The 19,758-nt window shown below is 42.7% G+C and overlaps 1 protein-coding gene and 1 pseudogene across 2 annotated transcripts in view; both read right to left on the bottom strand.

The window, feature by feature from the left end:
* The window catches only part of lin7b (lin-7 homolog B (C. elegans)), a 42,227-nt gene extending 22,668 nt beyond the window's left edge, over positions 1-19,559 (bottom strand). For both annotated transcript variants that reach the window (XM_076752377.1, XM_076752378.1), the window contains exon 1: positions 19,271-19,559. In XM_076752377.1, the coding sequence (XP_076608492.1) occupies positions 19,271-19,346 (76 nt within the window). In that variant the 5' untranslated portion in view covers positions 19,347-19,559. The remainder of the gene's footprint in view (positions 1-19,270) is intronic.
* Positions 16,392-17,663, bottom strand: LOC143333953 (adenosylhomocysteinase pseudogene; annotated as a pseudogene).
* Positions 19,560-19,758: the final 199 nt, after the last annotated feature.

Raw genomic sequence — 19,758 nt, forward strand, 5'->3', positions numbered from 1 at the left:
CACTTCCTGGAGACATCCGATGGAGGAAACATGAGTGCCTGTAGCAGGCAGGTCCCAAGTCTTACCTTGTCAATTTGGGGACTATGTACTAGCCCAATAGGATGGATATCTCAGACCAGAGGAGACAGATCCTCCTCAGCTGTCAGGCCCCCCAGAATGGCCCCCGGAGCAACCCTGAGATGCACATGCAGGCGAAGACAGCGCAGAAGACACAGACACCGCTCACAGGGCACACCCCATTCATCATACCCTTCCACACAAACTGATAGCACACCACACTGAGAGAAGTGGGGCCGTGTCTACTTGTGGAGTGAGAGGCTAATTGAACTTCGGTTTACGACCAAACCTTTACATTGGGACTGCCTGGGGAAAAAGAAGACAGGGGTGAACCGATTTGTATTATAACAGTTGTCATGTCAGTTGACAGTTCAGTTATACACAGGCTGTGTCCAGTCAATAAATAAGCAAAGAATGCCCTGCACAGAATAAGTGCAAGACAACAGTGGTCTGTTTATAATATGCAGGGTAATCTCCTGATCTTTCATCAAATTTAACAGCCTATCTACCACCAGTTAATTTCTCAAAAGCTAAACTTTTTTCCACTTCAATACGAACTGGCTGCAAAATGATTGCACATCCTCTATTAACATATCACATCCACAGATTTGTCTACAGTAGCTGAATGTTGCCACATGAGTAATCAATACTGTCAGGCACTTAAGCCTACAACAGCGCATACTGAGAACTCTACCTATCTAAAAATTGATGGTGCCCTGTTGTTGGCTCGAAATTCCATAGGAGAATATTTTTTCACTGTTATAATAGATGTGCGGAATACATCTAGCAGAGCATGTTTGTTATTGATTATTTGGTTAAAAATATGCCTACTGATAAAAAGTACTAACTAAATAACTAAACTAACTAAATTTCCTCATATTGAGAAATAAAGCCCTTGTCCGGTTAGTCTAATTATTAACAGAACAGGGGCTATGGTTTTGGAAATGCTAACTGAATATAGTAAGTGTCCTCATTTGAGGACAAGTTCATGTTTATTTTATGTCAATCCATTTCATTATTGCACCACGGTATAGGCAAATACTGAGTTAATACAAATCAGCTTATAATGCCCATGTTACTAAAACATGTATTGTTTTATGTTGCGGTATACTTAACAAAACAGTCACTGTGTTCCAGTTTCCTGCACTCAGGCACAGAACATATGAAGACAAGAGTTGTGGCTCCCACATACCCTTAAGTGAGTGCTTCTGTCAGGAGGAAACAAAGGCAAAGCTGTGAAGCTAAGAGAAAGGCTGTGCAAAAGCGTCAAATGATGTACCGCCATACATCTGTGTATTTTGCAGAATACCAAGTAGAAGTCTGTCTGTTGGGGTATAGAATGGTTGGTTCAAAAATGGATCAAAATCTGCCTAGTTCGACACTATTTGGTTAATGGTGTGCTTATCAATTTTAAGTTACTTTATGAAAATGGCAAAAAGTAGTAATTCTTGGCATCCATTTTATTATTGTTGTACTGTAAACATTCAAATGTAAAAAATAATTTTAAAGAACAGCTTAACTTCTCCATGCTGAGGATCCTGTAAACCTGTAATTAAAACCTTCTGTAAGTTAAACTAACGCTCAAAACTCTTACCTTTATGTATTTGTGATTTATAACCACAGATACCCAGCAGGAGTCTTTCCCCAGTGATGTGTGAAAGTATGACTGTGTGGCCTTCATAGCTTCTCAAAATGCAGCTGGATTTAACAGCTTTGTGAGTAGGACAACTGTTTGACATGCCAAAGACCCCTAACTCAAAGCTGGTATTGACTTATTTTAGGACATTTACACCATTTTACACGAGGAAAATGGCACACAAGAATAATACTTGCAATGTGTTTGTTATTGTGGTAGTCTAAACCATTAAGAAAGGACAATTGTTAAAAAAAAATTTCAATTTGACTTTAAAAGAACAACTTCTCCATGTTGAAAATGGTGTTACTCTGCAATTAAAACTTTCTGTAAAATAAAGTATAGTAAGGTTCAAAAGTGTCATTTCAATGCAACTGTCATTTATAACCATAGACATTCAGTAGGTGGTTCTCTCCAAAGTAATAAGGCAATGGAATAATGGGCATATTTCTAAACCTTGTTCTGACAACTGGATGCTCTATGGGTTTATGTAATCTATCACTCTTGACTTCACCATTATATGTGAAAGAATGAAACAATCCTTGAAACACAGCATTCCAAGAGAAACAACAATATTGAGTATTGGATGGCCAACAAAACACAGAAATGCTTTTTTCTTTAAATTTGCTCATTTCCTGTGTTGCGTGTAAATGCCATGCTGAAAATCACACAGAGCATTTTTAAATTACAGATGGCATGTTAAATAAAAATAACGATGAATTAGTGAAGGCAAATTAACACGGATACATAACCTTTCACTGCAGATGTTACAAAGTGATTTAGATGGAGAAATCCCTACACAATACAATTAGATACAAAGGAAAGATTAACCTCTTCAGTATCAGGCCTATTTTGTCTGCCTTCTATCTGAAATGACCTCCCCAAAATAAATAGAGTATATCTTCACAACTACAAGGGCTGTATGAATAATCTTGGTCTCAACCAGAATCAAGATATGTGTTACTGTGTCAGAGTAAATTCATCTGGAACACAGTAGAGAAAGAAAATTTTTATCTCCACCAGAAAAAAAAACTCATTATTTAGAGTGAAAACCACCTTTGAATCATGGGATAAAAGCACAATTCATTTAGGAATTACGAACAAACATCTGATGAGTAACTGTGCAAAGTACATGCTAAAAAAATGAACCTGAGCAGTTTTACAGATGTTTGAACACAGGTAGGTCCAGGTGGAAACACCATATGTGCCCTTTGGCCTTTCTCGGGTACCAGACTGGAAAACTAATTATATTTCACTGATATATCACTATGGTTATTCATTCCACCAAATACAACTGTTTTTGACTCATTTTGAGAACTCACCAAAACCTCTATACATTTTCCCATTCAAATAAGACCATAAAACCAAAATTAAGTTTGGCTCCAACTGGAGCAGATATATTATGAACAAAAAGTATGTGCATAGAACACTGATATCTACCTATCTATCTATCTATCTATCTATCTATCTATCTATATATATACGTGTGTATATATATATATATATATACACGTATATATACATACACACACACACACACACACACATATATAGATAGATAGATAGATAGATAGATAGATACATATACATAGATACATATACATATATATATATATAAACAAACAAAGTGTATAATCAAGCATAACAGAAACACTGCACATATTTACAATAACTAGAAGCACCTGTATGTGTATAAACAAAAATGTACAACTATTTACAAAATATTGTGGGCATTGCTATCTCATCGGTCACACTACTGTCTTGCATCATGCCACTCCACAAAACAGTTTTTATCTTTGATAAAGCACAGAGGGACCTGGCACTTCCTGCAGTAGACACGCGTCTTGACACGTTTGTGCCCAGTATCATGGCACCTCTGGCAATACTTCCTCTTGTCCTCACCCTCAATATCCTCAGGCCCATAAAACATTGGCATGCAGGTGACTGGTGGTGGTTTTGGTGGTGGTGGTGCTGAGCCAACACCAAAGTCCAGCATTTCTTTAGCTAGCTTCTCCCTGAAGATCTTCTGGCTGTGTGGCTTCTCATTCTTTTTGTTGCACAGCTCCTTGTGGAGGAGGAAGCTGTTCACCACTGCAATATCAATGAAATGGTAAAACAGTGTCTTGTACCATTTAGTTGTTTTGTGCTGTACACAATAATATTTTATTAATGCATCTGATAAATCCACACCACCCATGAACCGGTTGTAGTCCAATACAGCAGTGGGCACAGGCACAGTGTTTACGTTCCAGACACCAGCCTCTCTCACCCTCCTTTTCACTGTTAGTCCAGAATAGGCTTCATGGGCGGTCGTGCACATGTTAACTTCACGGGTGTCCATCCACTTAACAAACAGAAGTTTGCCTCTTCTGAGCCACCGCATATCTCCCCTCTCAGCCTTTTTGGGCAGGTTATTGACCTCTGTTTTCGGAAAGCCGACCCGATTAGTTCGGATTGTTCCACAACAGCGAATGTTTTTCTTTCCTAATTCCTCAAACAGGGCAGGGCTGGTGTAATAATTATCGACATACAGTGTGTAGCCCCCACCCAGCATTTGAAATGGCAGCAGATCCCATACAGAGGACCACCACAGTCCACCACCGTGGGCTGTGGTGGACTCATTCTTCCCCTGGTACACAAAAAAATTTAATGTGTATGCCGTTTGGGCATCAGCAAGGACAAATAGTTTATAGCCCCACTTTGTGGGCTTGTCCTTCATGTACTGTTTTATGCTGATGCGGGCCTTGGATGCCACCATTCGCTCATCAATGCAAATGTTTTTGTATGGTTGAAAATGGGCCAGGCAGGCAGACACTATTTCAGTGTAAAGAGGCTTGATCTTAAAAAGCCTATCATAATCAGCAGTGTTCTTCTTCCTGTCATTTTCGTCATCCTCTTTGGGGTCGCTGAGGTGCAGTGAGAACATGATTGTCTCAAAACGTTCCCGTGTCATTTTGTTCCTGGGGAAGGAAAACCCATATGGCCATTCCTGTCTCCAGTAGTCTGATCTGTGGTGTATGGACACAAGGCCTGTGAAAAGTATGATGGCCATGAAAATCCAGAAGTCGCTGTCGCTTAGAGGCGTCCATTTGAACTTCAGTCCAGCCTTTATTCTCTTAGCAGCATTAGCGTTAGTGTTGCTGATAATACTGCGTACTGCAGAGGGGCTAAAATAGAGTCTGAACAGTGAAAGGGGCGACCACGGTGCTGTGGTGTCAAACGTTGGGCCCGGGGTCCTGGCTGGCGTGAATCTGACTGGGTTAGGCCTTGTGTCCATCTCCTCTTTGTTGTGCCACCTTTCGTCCTCCTCTTCCTCCCTCACTGAAGCGGTAGAGGCAGACCCACCTCGACCATGCTTTGCCTTTTTCTTTCGCTTGGCGCAAGATGGTGGTGGAGGGAGGGAAGCAGAAACACGGCGTCTCTTTACCTGGGAGGTGTGGGTAATTGTTGCAGGCTGTTGCTGAGGTGGAGGGAGAGACGCTGGAACAGATGTGCATCGCCTGGTTATTGGAGTGGCAGTGAAGTGAGCAGAAGTGGTGGATGAAGCTGCCCCAAACACGTCATCATCACGATTATCACTGTGGAATCAGAATCAGAATCAGAATCAGAATTCCTTTATTGCTCCCCGAAAGGAAACTGTTGTTGTTGCAGGTGCTCCTTACAAGATAGAATTATAGAATTAGAATGAAATTAGAAAAGAAAGAAAAGAGAAAGCAAATATATATATAAAAGCAAACATAAAAACAAAATATTTCTACTAAGAATATATATGTGTATATATATATATAAACAAAATATAAAACAAAATATATATACTGAGAAAATAAACATAGTATATACAGTAGGATGTGCAAAATTGATTTGGTCAAATATGTATCAGAACAGGCAGTGAAAAGTTTAAGGGCTATTCAGAGGGAGGAGTTGTACAATGAGTAAAGAAATATAGAGTTGAAATCATTATAATTGTAATTATTATTTATCCTTGTTTTGAAAATCTAACTCCAAACAGACAAGTAATAATATAGGGTAAACAAGCCCTGTTGGTAAAGTAAACAAATTCTCTTTGTGTGTGCATTTACTAAATACAGTGGATAGTAGATGTTTCATTCACAGGCCTAAAAGAAAGAGCAATAGCAGGCAAACAGCTTTTTCACACCCTTTGTCTGAGGTAGGTGGGGTGGAGGAAACAGCACCTACTGCCATTGTGTAGGTAGGGGGTACGGAACACTCACATATGTGTTGGGAGTTGGACATGATGCAAAGTTGGAGTAGATGTGGATGGACCAGCACACTCAGCATATGTATCATCACTGTGGAACCAGAGGTAAAATAAATTAAGTAATTTGCTGCCCTAATGTTTTGAAATTGAAATTGTAACAATATTGGTAAAATGATAGATAGATAGATAGATAGATAGATAGATAGATAGATAGATAGATAGATAGATAGATAATTCATCCCCACGTGAAATTCACGTCTGTAGTTAGTTCACATTTCCCATGATAACAGCAGCAACAATAAGTTTGAACCAGTTCAATTTATTGCTGGACAATGTGGTAGATGGGCATGCAATTCAACAATACGTAATTCATAACAAAACAAAGATTACATACCTCTCCAATGGAATATAATCCAACTCAGATTCACCAGAGCCATGACTACTGTTCGGATGCGTGCACAAATCTTCGTCATCGCTCGATGAGTCCTCCGGATACACGTTAGCTCCGCTATCTGCTGCAAGTATACGGAGAACCTCCTCTGTTAACAGTTCTGCAGACCCTATTCTTGTCGCCATTGTTGCTTCCTCTCACGAAATGTCGAAAAATGCGAGTGCAGAAAGTGATCAGCAGTGTGCGCCTGCGCTCTGCGCGTTCGTGCGTTAATATTGAGGAGCCTTGAAACTCAGAGCGCATTTACGCAACTCAATAACTTAGCAACCCAGTGGTCGTATTTCATAATCATACCTCTATGGATCAGTCAAAACTGTAGACATTCGAGGGGAAGCATCCAAAGTTACCACAGAAACACCAATGACGATCCACAAGGAAGTAACCTCGAAGACAGTTTATTGCATGAAGAGCACTCCCCCCTACTGTAGAAGCCCCCTCCTCATTATGTAAACAACCAGGACCATCGCAGTCGATCTCAAACTATCACAGAGTCATAGGAGCAGATAGTAGCAGCGTTTTTTCGAGCTGGAATATAACTTTGGACCACAAAACAGCAAAGGTAAGACATACTGTATGATTTTGAGAAATATTTTTCTGCTACTGTTTGGCTCCTGGCTCACCCAGTTTTCGTCGCACAGTGAGGAAGCAGACATCTTCATGATCATCAGACTCTCGGCTTTCATATGATATCAGGCTTTGTGGCCTGTATAAAGTGGTGAACACTGCAGATGCTCTGAAGTGAACGTACGCTATTTTTGTGTTTTTTCGTTATATGCCCATATAATTTATAAGCATTAGCATAGCCAGTGAGCCGCCATGCCCACACTGGACGCTGCTGACTCACCTGGACAGCTGGAAGAACTGATAGACGAGGCATTGAAAAAGATTGCCGACCTTCTCGAGGACAAAAAACGGATTTTGAATGAGCTGCAGAGTAAGAATTGCCTGCTTACCACCATCAGGTCTCGTTTCCCAGCGCTGACCAACTGGCTGGAAACATCACAGATCAGTGTGCCCGCATCACTGAACACCACCTTTGCACTCGGGCACACACCTCTCTGGGATCCGTCCTCCTCCTGTCAACGACCCGCCTGCTCCACTCCAAACAAGGGGACCCCCTGGACTGAACTGGTCGTCCGCAGGGGGAAGGGGGCTCCGAGCGCGAACAGTGGCGGGGCTCCCTCACTCCCGAGCCTGCCGCTCTCCTACAAGTACGCGGATTTGTCCGTGAGCGAGAAGATGGCGGCCCGGGACCAGCACCAGAAAACTGCGCCTGTTTCTGCGGCCACAGACTCCATGCCTCTGCTGACACTGACGGACACCTTAGCTTTCCCTCCACTCACAGCTAGCCACCCTCCAGCTGAATCCCAGGTGGTGTCTGACAGAGGGACAGCTGCAGTCGATGACTCCTGGCCGCCCCTCAAACTCCAGAACCGCTTCGACTTGCTGTCACAGGCCGGTGAACGTGCAAGCGGGCTTGGCGATACCACCTCCAGCGGGCTGCTGCCGGCGAGTGGTGCTCCAGTGTCTACCTGCCCTAGAGTGCTGGTCTCTTCCCAGCCGGTGCCCGGTAGTGTGGAGTAGGAGCCCCGGCCCTCCTCTAGGGCACCTCTGCACGCCAGAGACTCCTGAAGGACGCGGTGCGGAGAGGAGCCCAGGAGTTTGCCTCTGAAGGGGCCGACACCACCGCCTCTCCTCCAGTCAGCTCTGGATCACCTGCATCATCTCCTGTTGGCGCGCAGACCTCCATCTCAGCGCAGCGGCGGAAGGGCAGAGCTCCGGCTCCAGCCCCTCTCCCTCCTGCCTTGCACCCGGACCTGACCGGTGAGCGCACCCCTGCTCCGGACTCAGACGCCACTGGCTCGGCCCACCTGCCCCCCCGTCCACTGTTCAGCCCCACGACACTCATCGTGGGGGACAGCATCATCCGCAACGTCCGCTTCTTCAACGCCACCATGGTGTTTTCCCGGAGCCACCGTCGCCGTCATCACGGACAAACTCAGCGAACTGCTCCAGTCCATGTCATCCTCCATAACCCGGATTATCATTCACATCGGCACAAACAACAACTCTTGGTGCCAATCGGAAGTTCGGAACTAACAAAAAAGGATTTTAAAGACCTCTTCAGCCTCCTGGAGTCATGCGGGAAGAGGGTCTTCATTAGCGAGCCCATACCAACCCACTCCCGCAGTGCTGAGCAGGTCGTCAGACTCCTCAGCATGAACACCTGGCTCTAGCACACCTGCATATCACACAACCTGGCTTTTATTGACAATTTCAACCTTTTCTGGAATCGCCCTTCCTTTTATCGCCACGACGGACTTCATCCGAGTACACTGGGCAGCTCGGTTTTAGCAGGTAACATTCACCACGTGGTTCAATCATGCCCACATGATTGACTACCTGTACGTCACACACACACACCACACCCCACCCACAGAAGTACCCCACAGCACCACCCACATCATCCCAACCATCATCTCCTACAGATCGCACAAACCCAGGACTGTTTTCAGACCACGCGCACACACTGTCATCACACCTATTCACTACAATGAACGCACGCTCAGCACAAACATTAATGTGGCGGTGCTGAACGCGCGCTCTCTTTTAAATAAGACTTTTCTAATGAATGATGTGATTTTAGATTATAAGTTAGACTGTCTTCTTTTAACCGAGACATAGCTGGGCACTGACACACCTGTTGTTCTCACTGAGGCTTCCCCACCAAATTTTAATTTTTTATTTTCTACTAGACGGGGTAGAAAAGGAGGCGGAACTGCGTCAATCGCAAATAACGTACTGACCCCCAATGGACTGTCTTTTAACAGTTTCACATCATTTGAGCATCACGCCTTTGTTTTTAGCAGCCTTCCGATTCTCTGTGTTACTATATATAGAACACTCCATCACTCTAGCTCTTTTATCAGTGAATTCTCTGAACTTTCATCAATCATCCACACCTCTTATAACAGGATTTTAATAACTGGTGATTTTATTCTATATGTCGATGACACCTCGGATCCAATATCCAGAGAATTTTTAAACCTTTTACATTGTCTAGATTTTGAGCAGCACGTCATGCAGCCAAATCACAACAGAGGAGACACACTGGACCTGGTCATAACCCATGGCCTGTCCATTGATGTGTCCTCTGTTGTTGACCTGGCTGTGTCTGACCACTACTGTGTGTTTTTTAACATCACCAGTTTTAACCAGCAGGAGGTCCTGGTGAGAACAGTGAGGAGGCGCTACCTAACTTCTGAAGTGGCTGCAACTTTTATTGAGATTTTACAGAGCACTCCTGCTGTCATTTTACCTGCACCCTGTGATTTTATCGTTGACAATTTTAACAGCAAACTGAAGTCCACTCTCGACTCAGTCACTCCACTTTTAGCCAAAACAACAAAAAGAAAACCTACAACCCCATGGAGAAACAATGATAAAATACATGAACTAAAAAGACTTTGCAGGAGTGCCGAGAGGAGATGGAGGAAATCAAAATTAACAATCCACCTTGAGACTTTACAGCAACGACTCAAAACCTACAATAACGCAGTTAAACAGGCAAGAATTTCTCATTTCTCACAACTCATCATCGACCACAAAAAACACCCCCAGTTCCTCTTCCCCACCTTTGATATTTTAACAAGAGCAAATTTTAATAAAGCATTTAACATGCCATCAGACACTCTTTGTGAGAACTTTGCAGACCACTTCAGAACCAAAATCAAGGACATCAGATCCAGCATTTTATCCCAACAAGTGTTATCTGTTAACACACCTGAATTGTTGTCCTTGCCTGAGGAAACACTGGAGAGTTTTGCCCTGGTTGATGCGAGGACACTTGGTCAAGTTTTCTCCCCAGTAAACCCAACAACCTGCCTTTTAGATCCAATTCCCACATCACTTTTAAAATCATTTTATGGATTCTTTGAGGAACAGCTTTTAAACATTATGAATTGCTCTCTTCAGACCGGTGTCTTCCCCACCACCTTTAAAACAGTTGTGGTGAAGCCCCTTCTGAAGAAAAGCACTCTAGACCCCAATGTTTTTAATAACTACCGACCTGTATCCAACCTTCCCTTTTAAGTAAAATTCTAGAAAAACTGGCTTTGAACCAAATCAACGACTTTTTAAACAGAAACAACAGAGAGACATCAGTCCACAGTACCGAGACAGCACTTTTAAAGATTTTAAGCAACATCAGGTGGAACTTAGATAACAAGAAACTCACAGTCTTGGTTCTACTGTATCTAAGCGCCGCCTTTGATACGGTAGACCATCACATTTTATTAAACAGACTCAGACACGTGGTTGGCCTCTCTGGTACTGTTGACCGATGCTTTTATGTAAGTATGGATACTTGTTCCTCAGGAAGCCATGAAGTTAGGTGTGGGGTTCCCCAAGGCTCGATTTTAGGTCCAATTTTTTTTAATCTTTACATGCTTCCACTGGGGGATGTGATCAGGAGACATGGCATCAGTTTCCGTAGCTACGCTGATGATACACAGCTGTACATTGCCGTGTCTCCTTGTGACACAAGGCCAATTGATAGCCTTTTTAACTGCATTTTAGATATCAAGTCATGGATGGCAGGGAATTTCCTACAGCTCAACCAGGACAAAACAGAGGTTTTAGTTATAGGTCCTGAAGGTCAGACTGAGAAACCTTTACCAAAACTACAAGATTTTAAACCAACACAATCTTTAAAAAACCTGGGCGTGATTTTTGACTCTGAGTTGACTCTTATCCCACATATCAAAAAGATAACAAAAATATGCTTTAATCATATTAAGAACATAGCCAGAGTCCGCCCGTTTCTCTCTCAGGCCAGCACTGAGATGCTAATGCATGCTTTTATTTCCTGTCGTTAAGATTACTGTAATGCTCTGCTCTCTGGTCTTCCCAAAAAGAGTATTGGAAACCAATTACTTCAAAATTCAGCCACTTGCGTACTGGCGAAGACCAGAGGGCGAGCCCACATTACACCCGTTTTACAGTCGCTGCATTGGCTCCCTGTCCGCTTCAGGATCGATTTTAAGGTTCTTTTACTAGCTTTTAAATGTTTTAACTGCCTTGCGCCCTCCTACTTATCTGACCTGCTTTTACCATATCAACCCTCGTGGACCCTGAGGTCCTCCGGCACTTGCCTTTTATCCAAAGGCCAGAACTAAAACCCACAATGAGGCGGCATTTAGCCACTATGCTCCACACCTGTGGAACAGCCTGTCGGAGAGCCTCAGGTTTTCAGAGTCTGTTGATATTTTTAAAAGAAGGTTAAAGACACACCTTTTTAATCAGACTTTTAACTGACCTTTAAATTCTTCTTACGTTCTTATCATTTATCTTATATTGATGCCTTTTATTTTGCTGTATTATACTCTGTAGTATTTTATCCTAATTAATCTACTTTATTTAATCTTTTATGTATTTTTCTTCCTTTTACTGTTTATTTTAGTTATCTTATATCATGCCTTTCACTTTTAACTGCAATATTTCCTGTTTCCTCAGGGGGGTCCTCCACACTGAGAGTTGTGTCTAGTCTGCTGCTGGGGGTACTGGTCCCGGTTTCCTTTGGCCCGGCTGGGCGGGGGGCTCCCCACCTTGGTGTGGGGGTCCACCTGTCTGTCGGAGTCGGGAGGGTCCGGGTGCCGACGCCCCCTGTGGTCATAGTCTGCGGCGACTCCTCCCAGTGTGGACGGCCTCAAAGGTGGCGTTTTCCTCGATCCTCAGTGCCTTGCCATGTCTCACTACTATGTATGTGTGCGTGTGGGTGTACGTGTGGGTGTGGTCGTGGGTGTGCATATGTACATGTGGAGGGTGGGAGGGATAGGTTTTCTCTGTTTTTGTTTTCCTTGTTTTTAACTGTTGTACAGCACTTTGTGTTGCATCTTATTGTGCATGAAAAGTGCTATATAAATTAAGTTTGATTTGATTTGATTTGATTGCAGTATGAATTAGGTTTCGTTCTGGTGGCAATGCTTGGTAGAGGCTTTTAGCTGAGTTCCCCCCCTTATTCTGATATGCTACAAGTTAGGATTGATGTTTATGAGTGTGACCATCGATCATCCACATGCACACGCATCCCAGGCATCGTATTGAACAGGTTTACCAGCAGAAAAAGGTGGTGGACTTCCAAAGTTTTAAGTTTTGAACACTTGTCTATTAAACATGCAGATATTTTTCTGTGTTTTAAGTTTAAAGAGCAGAACAAATAAAATTTGCCAGTTTTTCACAATATCAATTTATCAAAATTTTGCTGTACGATTTGTATTATTATGGGGTACCCCGATAGCTCAGTTGGTAGGGTTTGCACCCCATGTGTTGAGGCTTGTCAGTCCTTTGCTGCGTGTTGTCCCCTCTCTCTCTGCCCATTTCCTGTCGCACCTTCAGCTGTCACTATCATAAAGGCTAAAAAGCCCCCCAAAAAAAATAAAAAAAAAATTACATTATTATATGCCCTCAGTTAAGCAATATTATCCCTTTCTTACATTGTTACAGCGAATCTTGAATGAATGGCCATCAGAATGAAAGGCAGATACCTTAACCATTACACACTGTGTATAACCATGCAGTGCTTCTACAACTCCTGATGGTAGTAAAACCAGGTGAATTTTGAACCATTTTGTATTGCGCACATCAGCTTTTGCTTAATGGCCTCTCCATCCATTTCTGTGGCACAAGGTTTATGCACAGGAAACACTGTGTGAGCTTGATGTCTGCCTGTGCATCATCTCCTTCCTAACTTGCACCTGATCTTGAATTAACTGCTGGAGGAGAGTGGATGCACTCTCACACTACATGGATGCAGTCAGAGTTCTTGTTTCAGAAACAAAATAATTAAACATGATTAATAATGTTGATACTGGTTCAAACTGGACAAAATTGAGCAGCCGCTATCTTGGAACGCTTATCGGTATGCAGATATCTGTTTATGGAGATTAGCATCACAGCATCATAGAGTGTATAAAACATAGTTTCCATGACATCACAGATAGGTTTCTCAAGAAGCCACTGTGGAGCTCTGTGACAGTGGCTCCAGCTGTCGCCACCTTGGCAGTGCCTGGCTCTGCCACACTCCTGGCTAATCCAAAAATGGGCAAAAGAGTGGAGCTGAGGCAGGTTGAATAAAGCCTTGTTGCTGAAATCTGGCAGCTGGCTACCACTCACAGCAACCATGGCCATAATTATGGCTACCTTTCAGGCTTAATATTACGTAAACAAGTGAGTTTGATATAAATTGTCATAAATGGGGAAAATAGCTATAAGGACCAAAACTGTTTTTGTACCAGGCTACAAGCATTTTTATTTCTGTTGTGAATTAATATTGGGGTCTGTGAGAACTGACTCACTTTTGGAGCCAATTTTCAGACATGGACAAGGTTTTTTTTTTGGTTTTTTGGGTTTTTTTTGGTCAACATTTTTTATTTTGTTTTGGGGGTTTTTTTCAGTGTCAAACTTGACAGTTTCAACATTCATCCATCAATTACAAGCAATTTAATCAGGCTATAAACGTTGAGAACAGTGGCCATCTATGTAACCTCATTGGCTACAGTAATAATATATGCATGCATGCATGAAAAACACTATGTCATGCCCAGAGATGAAGCTCACTGTTCTTGTAACGACCAGCTACTTATCTGCACAGATAACTGTGTGAGCTTTGTGCTACTTGTTAGCTAGCCAGTGCTAACCTGTATCTGCTCGTCAGTGAGCCCGTTCACCATATTGTCCACTGGCACACCCTCTCCTCACCACCGCAAGTATGGATAACATGGAGCAAGGGCAGAGACCATTTCTGAAAGCAAACACGGTGTTGCTTCCAGACCGACAGGTTAATGGGGAGAAATACATCTGAAGTTGACATGTAGGATGGTTGTCAGACCTGGGGGGTATTCCAGGTAGAAGGTTCAACAAACTCTGAGTCTATCCCTGAACTCTGAGTTGACTTACTCTGAGTTTGGAAACTCTGAGTATCCGGTTCCAGAACAGCCGATCTGAGTTAGTTCAATTGAATAAAATCTGATTTTCATTTAGGTACAATCCAACAAGGGAGAAACGAACTTGGAAGCAGCTAAAAATAAAATCTAAAAATATCATTCAAAAAGGTAAGGCATATTTTGCTAGGCTATGATTGTACCTCACTTTGATTTTAATTTTATTTTTTTTTAATTGACTTGGCTATTGAACAAAGTAAATATTAATTCAGTGGCTACTTCAAGTAGTAATTTAAAGCCCTAACAACATATTGTTTTAACACGTCATCTCACTTAATACCCCACTTAGTAGATTAACACTTGATACAAAGTTTACACATTTTTATTTTATACGTATTGAAGTCATTTAAAATGTGACGATCTGTACACGAACACTCAATAAAATACTAACTTAAAAAGAGATTAACATTTGAGTTCTGCTAAACCAACAGAAAGAAGGCAGAGGCCCGAAAAACGGGTGGAGGGCCACCTCCACCACCTCTGACAGAGACTGAGGAGCTGGCCCTCAGCCAAAACCGTGACCGACCGGTGGCTGAAGGCATCCCCGGGGGAAGCTCATCTGAGCCTGTCACCCCCAGGACACAAGTGCCTACATCAGATGCAAGTCTACACTTGTGTCTTTTTAAAAAATAAAACTTATATATAAAACTTCGTATATATAAAACTATATAAAAATAAGGTTAGAGTTAGGGTGAAATATGTTAATGGTTGGAACTATATTACAAATCCTAACTAATCCTAATAATCCTAATAAGTTATACCATTTGATGAAAAGCGGCAGTGTTCGACCAGATATTCCTCTGGAAATGACAGGAAATCTGATCTGGGTCGGAAGATTCTCTTGCAACGTAAAGCATTTCGAATCAGTTGGGCTTCGATATCAATGCGATTGAGAGTGAATGGGCAATCCATGTCTAACAGCTTTCTTCATGTGGGAGGAGACAGGTAGAAACTCAGGGTTTCTTATAGTAAACCTGCCAGCAAGCAGGTTATGTTCACAGAGTCTGTTATCATGATGACTGACTCAGAGTTTCAGTTACCTCTCTTTCTGGAACAGATAACTCAGAGTTTCCTTCATCTCAGGGTTAACTTACTCAGAGTTTTCACATAACCCGCTTTCTGGAATACCCCCCTGGGGTAGCTGCTCTAAACAGAGAAAGTAAGAGGTCTTACTCTGCTGCTTTTTACCAATACAAATGTCAATTGTCATTGTCATTTACAATGTTGGATTAGGCTGACTAGACACTACAATGGTGTATTACTGCCCTCAACTGTTTGTTATTAATATTCCATATATTGACATTTATATATTGTTTATAGTGCAATACTGTACACATATTCCACCAGTTTCTTCATTTTTGTTCAATTATCCAGGTTGAGCAAAGTGTGCAGAGTAAAAACAGTCCCTCCAGCTGCTCCCAAGTCTTGGAACAGCTTCCTGCTTTAAAGTTAGTAATTGTATGGTAATGTGTTATGTAATTTTCTTTTTGTTAAAATGGATTTTATAAAATTGGCAATGAAAAAATAGAATTCAGGAACCGTTATTGAAGCCAACGTTTTGGTACTGGCATAGAAAATTTTTGATTGATACCCAGCCCTAAAAATGAGGCAAAGCACAGGACTATGTTTAAAATTCAGGAAAAGACATGATGTGCTTAGGTGATTGCTTTGCCAGTGTGGCGTTCCTGACTGAAGACTGAAGATACTGGTGTGTGTCTTGGTGTGTCAGAGCAAAATAAGATGGTGACAAGATAAACTAATTTGTTTTCAGCTTTGACTTGTTGGGTCAGTGGAGTTTACCATGTCTGCAATTCTGCTTCAACCAGAAATTAGTGATGTACCATCTGAAGAAAAAGGAAAATCTTCTCTGTATCCCTGAAAAGTTGATGTCCAAAGTCCAAAATCAAAATGGCACCCATAGTGCAACCTGGCCAAACTCTCTAAGTGCTCTCACCCACCAAAACTCCAACACCCTTCCAGCCACACCTCTTCGTTCTCCTCTTCCCCAGCTGGGCAGGGGGCTCAGTAGCACTAGTGGTCCAGTTATGAAGGGCCCCTCGACGTGCAGATCCAGGTACTTGGCCTGTTCGTTTCACAGCTTGGTCAGCTTCACCCCAAGTTTATCCAGGTGGGTGGCTGCCACCTGTTCATCCAACTAGACTCCTACAGGGTATTTGGCAGTGTTTGTCCACAACTCGATCTGAGCCACAAGGTGATTGGTGAAGGAGTTGCTCATGATGATGGATGAATGTCCAATGAATACATGTGTGGATGTATGTGTGTGTGTGTGTGTGTGTGTGTGTGTGTGTGCATGTGTGGGCGCATACCAGGTTGACCAGTCTGCCCTTGGCCAGGATGATGACTGATGATGATAACTGTTCTTCAAAAGATAGTAATAAACCTGAGGCATGATGTTGACCTTGCATGCAGGGTTGCTGTTGAGCCAGCTCCTGTCAATTGCATAATCAAAATATCTGATGTCACAGAGGATGGCATGATTCCTCATTCTAAAAGTGATGTCCCAGAATGATGTCCTCACAGCCATTGGTAGTAACAAAGATGTTTCGTTCCTTACAAGACTTGTCCATGACTGTAACCTCATAACTCTCCATGGAGGGCACTGACAGGATTGGGAGCTCCAAATCCACACAGTGCCTCAATGCAGACTTCACCCATGTCGCTATAGCCCACCACCATGGCAACTTGACCAGCCATTATCACATCAGTGGCTTGCTTGATACCATTGATCAGACTCTCCCAGCAACCGTACAGCTTGTCAAACTTAATCTTTGTGAAAGAACTGTTTTCATTGATGGCAGGTACATCCAACTCACTCTTTTTCATCATCTTGTACAGGCTGCGGACACCTGTAGTACTCTCCTCTGACCCTCCATGGAGACCGCCAGGAGTTTGGGATACTTTTGGTGGACCATGTTGGTGGGGTCTCTTTCGTCGTCCAGGATCATGTTGAGGGCTGACCATCTCTGAAGTATAGAGCCTGTTCAGTGCACCCCCATTCAGTCTCAACTTTCCACACATACACTGGAATACCAGCTTGATGATGGCAGCAGCAGCACGATCCTGAGTAGAAATGATACAGCTCGACCACTGAACCACAGCTCTGAGGGCAGTGAGGGTCTGGAGGCAACCAATGGTACCATACAGCCCCTTCATCTTCATCAGACCAGAAACTGTTTCTCTGTCATTTCAATGACCATAAACCCCCATTCAGTCAATGTCAGCAACTTTGAAGGGAAATTTTTCAGACATTCATCTATTCTGGCATTTTGCTCTGAGGATGCTGAGTGCAGCAGCCTCGCCAATGGACAAAGGCAGAAAAGGAGCGGCCCAGGAGGTTGCTGCTTGGCTAGCATTCACACTAACAGTACCGGACTGATGCGGATGCTCTCCATAGTGTGGTAGGCCTCAGACCTGTCAAGCCTCAGATTTTTCCTGGGATTCTCTTGCATTTTACCCTCCTCTCTGCTCTTAAATAATTTCCCATAAATCTCCCAAATTTTCATCCTTTTAAAAGAAAGTTGGCTGTAGCATTAATGGGAAAACTGCCAATTTGATGTGTTTGCTACATTCCCCTCTAGTACAGCAGGTGGCAGTATGTAGAACATTAACCATAACATCTGTTGATGAGGAATCATTCACTGAAATGGGACTGGTTGATAAAACAAGAAGAACAACAAGAAGGACAAACTTTGCCAAAAAGGATAAGTTTGTGCAAGTATTTCACCAAATGAGGAGGCTTACCCGTACGTCAAATAATGCCACACGGATTTTAGTGTATCAAACTGAGGGAAAGGCAATGACAAATGCAGCATAACAGCATGACAAATTTGACAAGCATAAGCGCGCCCAAGAGACACAGAAACATGGTCCTCCAATGACTGCATTTATTCTGTCTCTCCCATCATTTGAGGACCACTACAAAGCAAAATGGGCTTCACAGGTGAATTTCAAAGATGGGTCGATACCAACTTTAAACTTAGAAGCTGTGAGTTTTGCCATTTTCATGCTGCTTTACTGTACTCGTTGGCCTGTTGAGTTTGCTGTTAGCACATTCTGTAGCTAATGTGGTGCCTAGCATCTTCTGTAGACCCACATGTTGGATTAAATAAGATAGAGGGACAGTTAAGAAAAACTGGGTGAACGTGAGAGACCGCAATAAGGAAACAACACAAAATTTTATTAGCAAAATCAAATGAAAACTGCAACAGTTCCATTTTTAAAACGTTGTCATAAACACTGCTATTTTTTTAAAGACCCATTTTTCGTGCCTCAAAAGGAAATCGAAAAGGAGTCCCATTTCCCATTTTAGTTTCATAATAAGAAATCGATTGTGCTGAAAGTACAGGAATTGAGCACACGGACCGCCCTCCTTCCCTCAAATGCTCGCAGACGTATTTCTACCCGGCTTGACCGCACGTTTATCGCACTCTTGCTTCGTCCGCGTCATGGGCTCTAGTCACATTTCCTTGGTGTTACACGCTTGTGGCTATTCGCTATTGAAGACCCAGTGGCACGTATAGGAATACCTCGTCTGTCATTCGATGTACAGCTAAGCAGGACCATACTAAGCATGCTGCCCAAACAATGAGCTGGAACCGCCTCAGTGAATTCTGTGGCGTCTGACGTTTGTATGAGCAAGAAACAAGACGGTCGCGCGAGAGGCCTTGACTCTTTCAAACATTTTTGTACCACCAATAACTGCCAAATACACTGGTGTTGCTTTGTAATAGAAATGACAACTAATTACGTTTGAAATAAAAACGTTATTGTGATCATTCATTACTATTTGATTAACTGTGCATGAATTCCACACTTGATTACAGCGGTGTACGGTTACCTACATCCCCTTGATTGTGGGGAAGCTGTCTGGATAATAAGTAATGCGTTACCTCTTTCTAGGCAGAGCGGCTCTGTCATAGCCGCCATGTCTGCTTCCTTGGCAGGGTGGTAGTAAGACGACATCATCCTGAGCTCGTCCGCGTCCTCTCTGGTCCTCTAATGAACACTGCGTTGATGAGTAGAAAATCAGGTTTACAGTGATGCACGGTCCATCTTTTTGGATGATATGGTCAACAGACAGAAGAGTAGATGTCTGCGTGAGATGCAACACTTAAGTACAGGCAGTACGACCAGACGCAGAAGCTTCGCGACCGCTCCGGCTGCAATACGTGAGCATTCACTACGTATGATTTTTAAGTACTTCTGCGCAGATTGACAGCAAAGACTCAAAGGTACAGCAAATGTTGCATTTAAAACGAAATTCGCAGACATCAGACATTTCCAATGAAATAACCCATTTGTGTATCAGTAAACAGAAAGGAATCGTACCTATAACTACTCTTCCTCATTACATACATTTGATGGTGCATTAGCAAAG

The sequence above is a fragment of the Chaetodon auriga genome, chromosome 16 (assembly GCF_051107435.1).
Source record: "Chaetodon auriga isolate fChaAug3 chromosome 16, fChaAug3.hap1, whole genome shotgun sequence".
Classification (NCBI taxonomy): Eukaryota; Metazoa; Chordata; class Actinopteri; order Chaetodontiformes; family Chaetodontidae; genus Chaetodon; species Chaetodon auriga.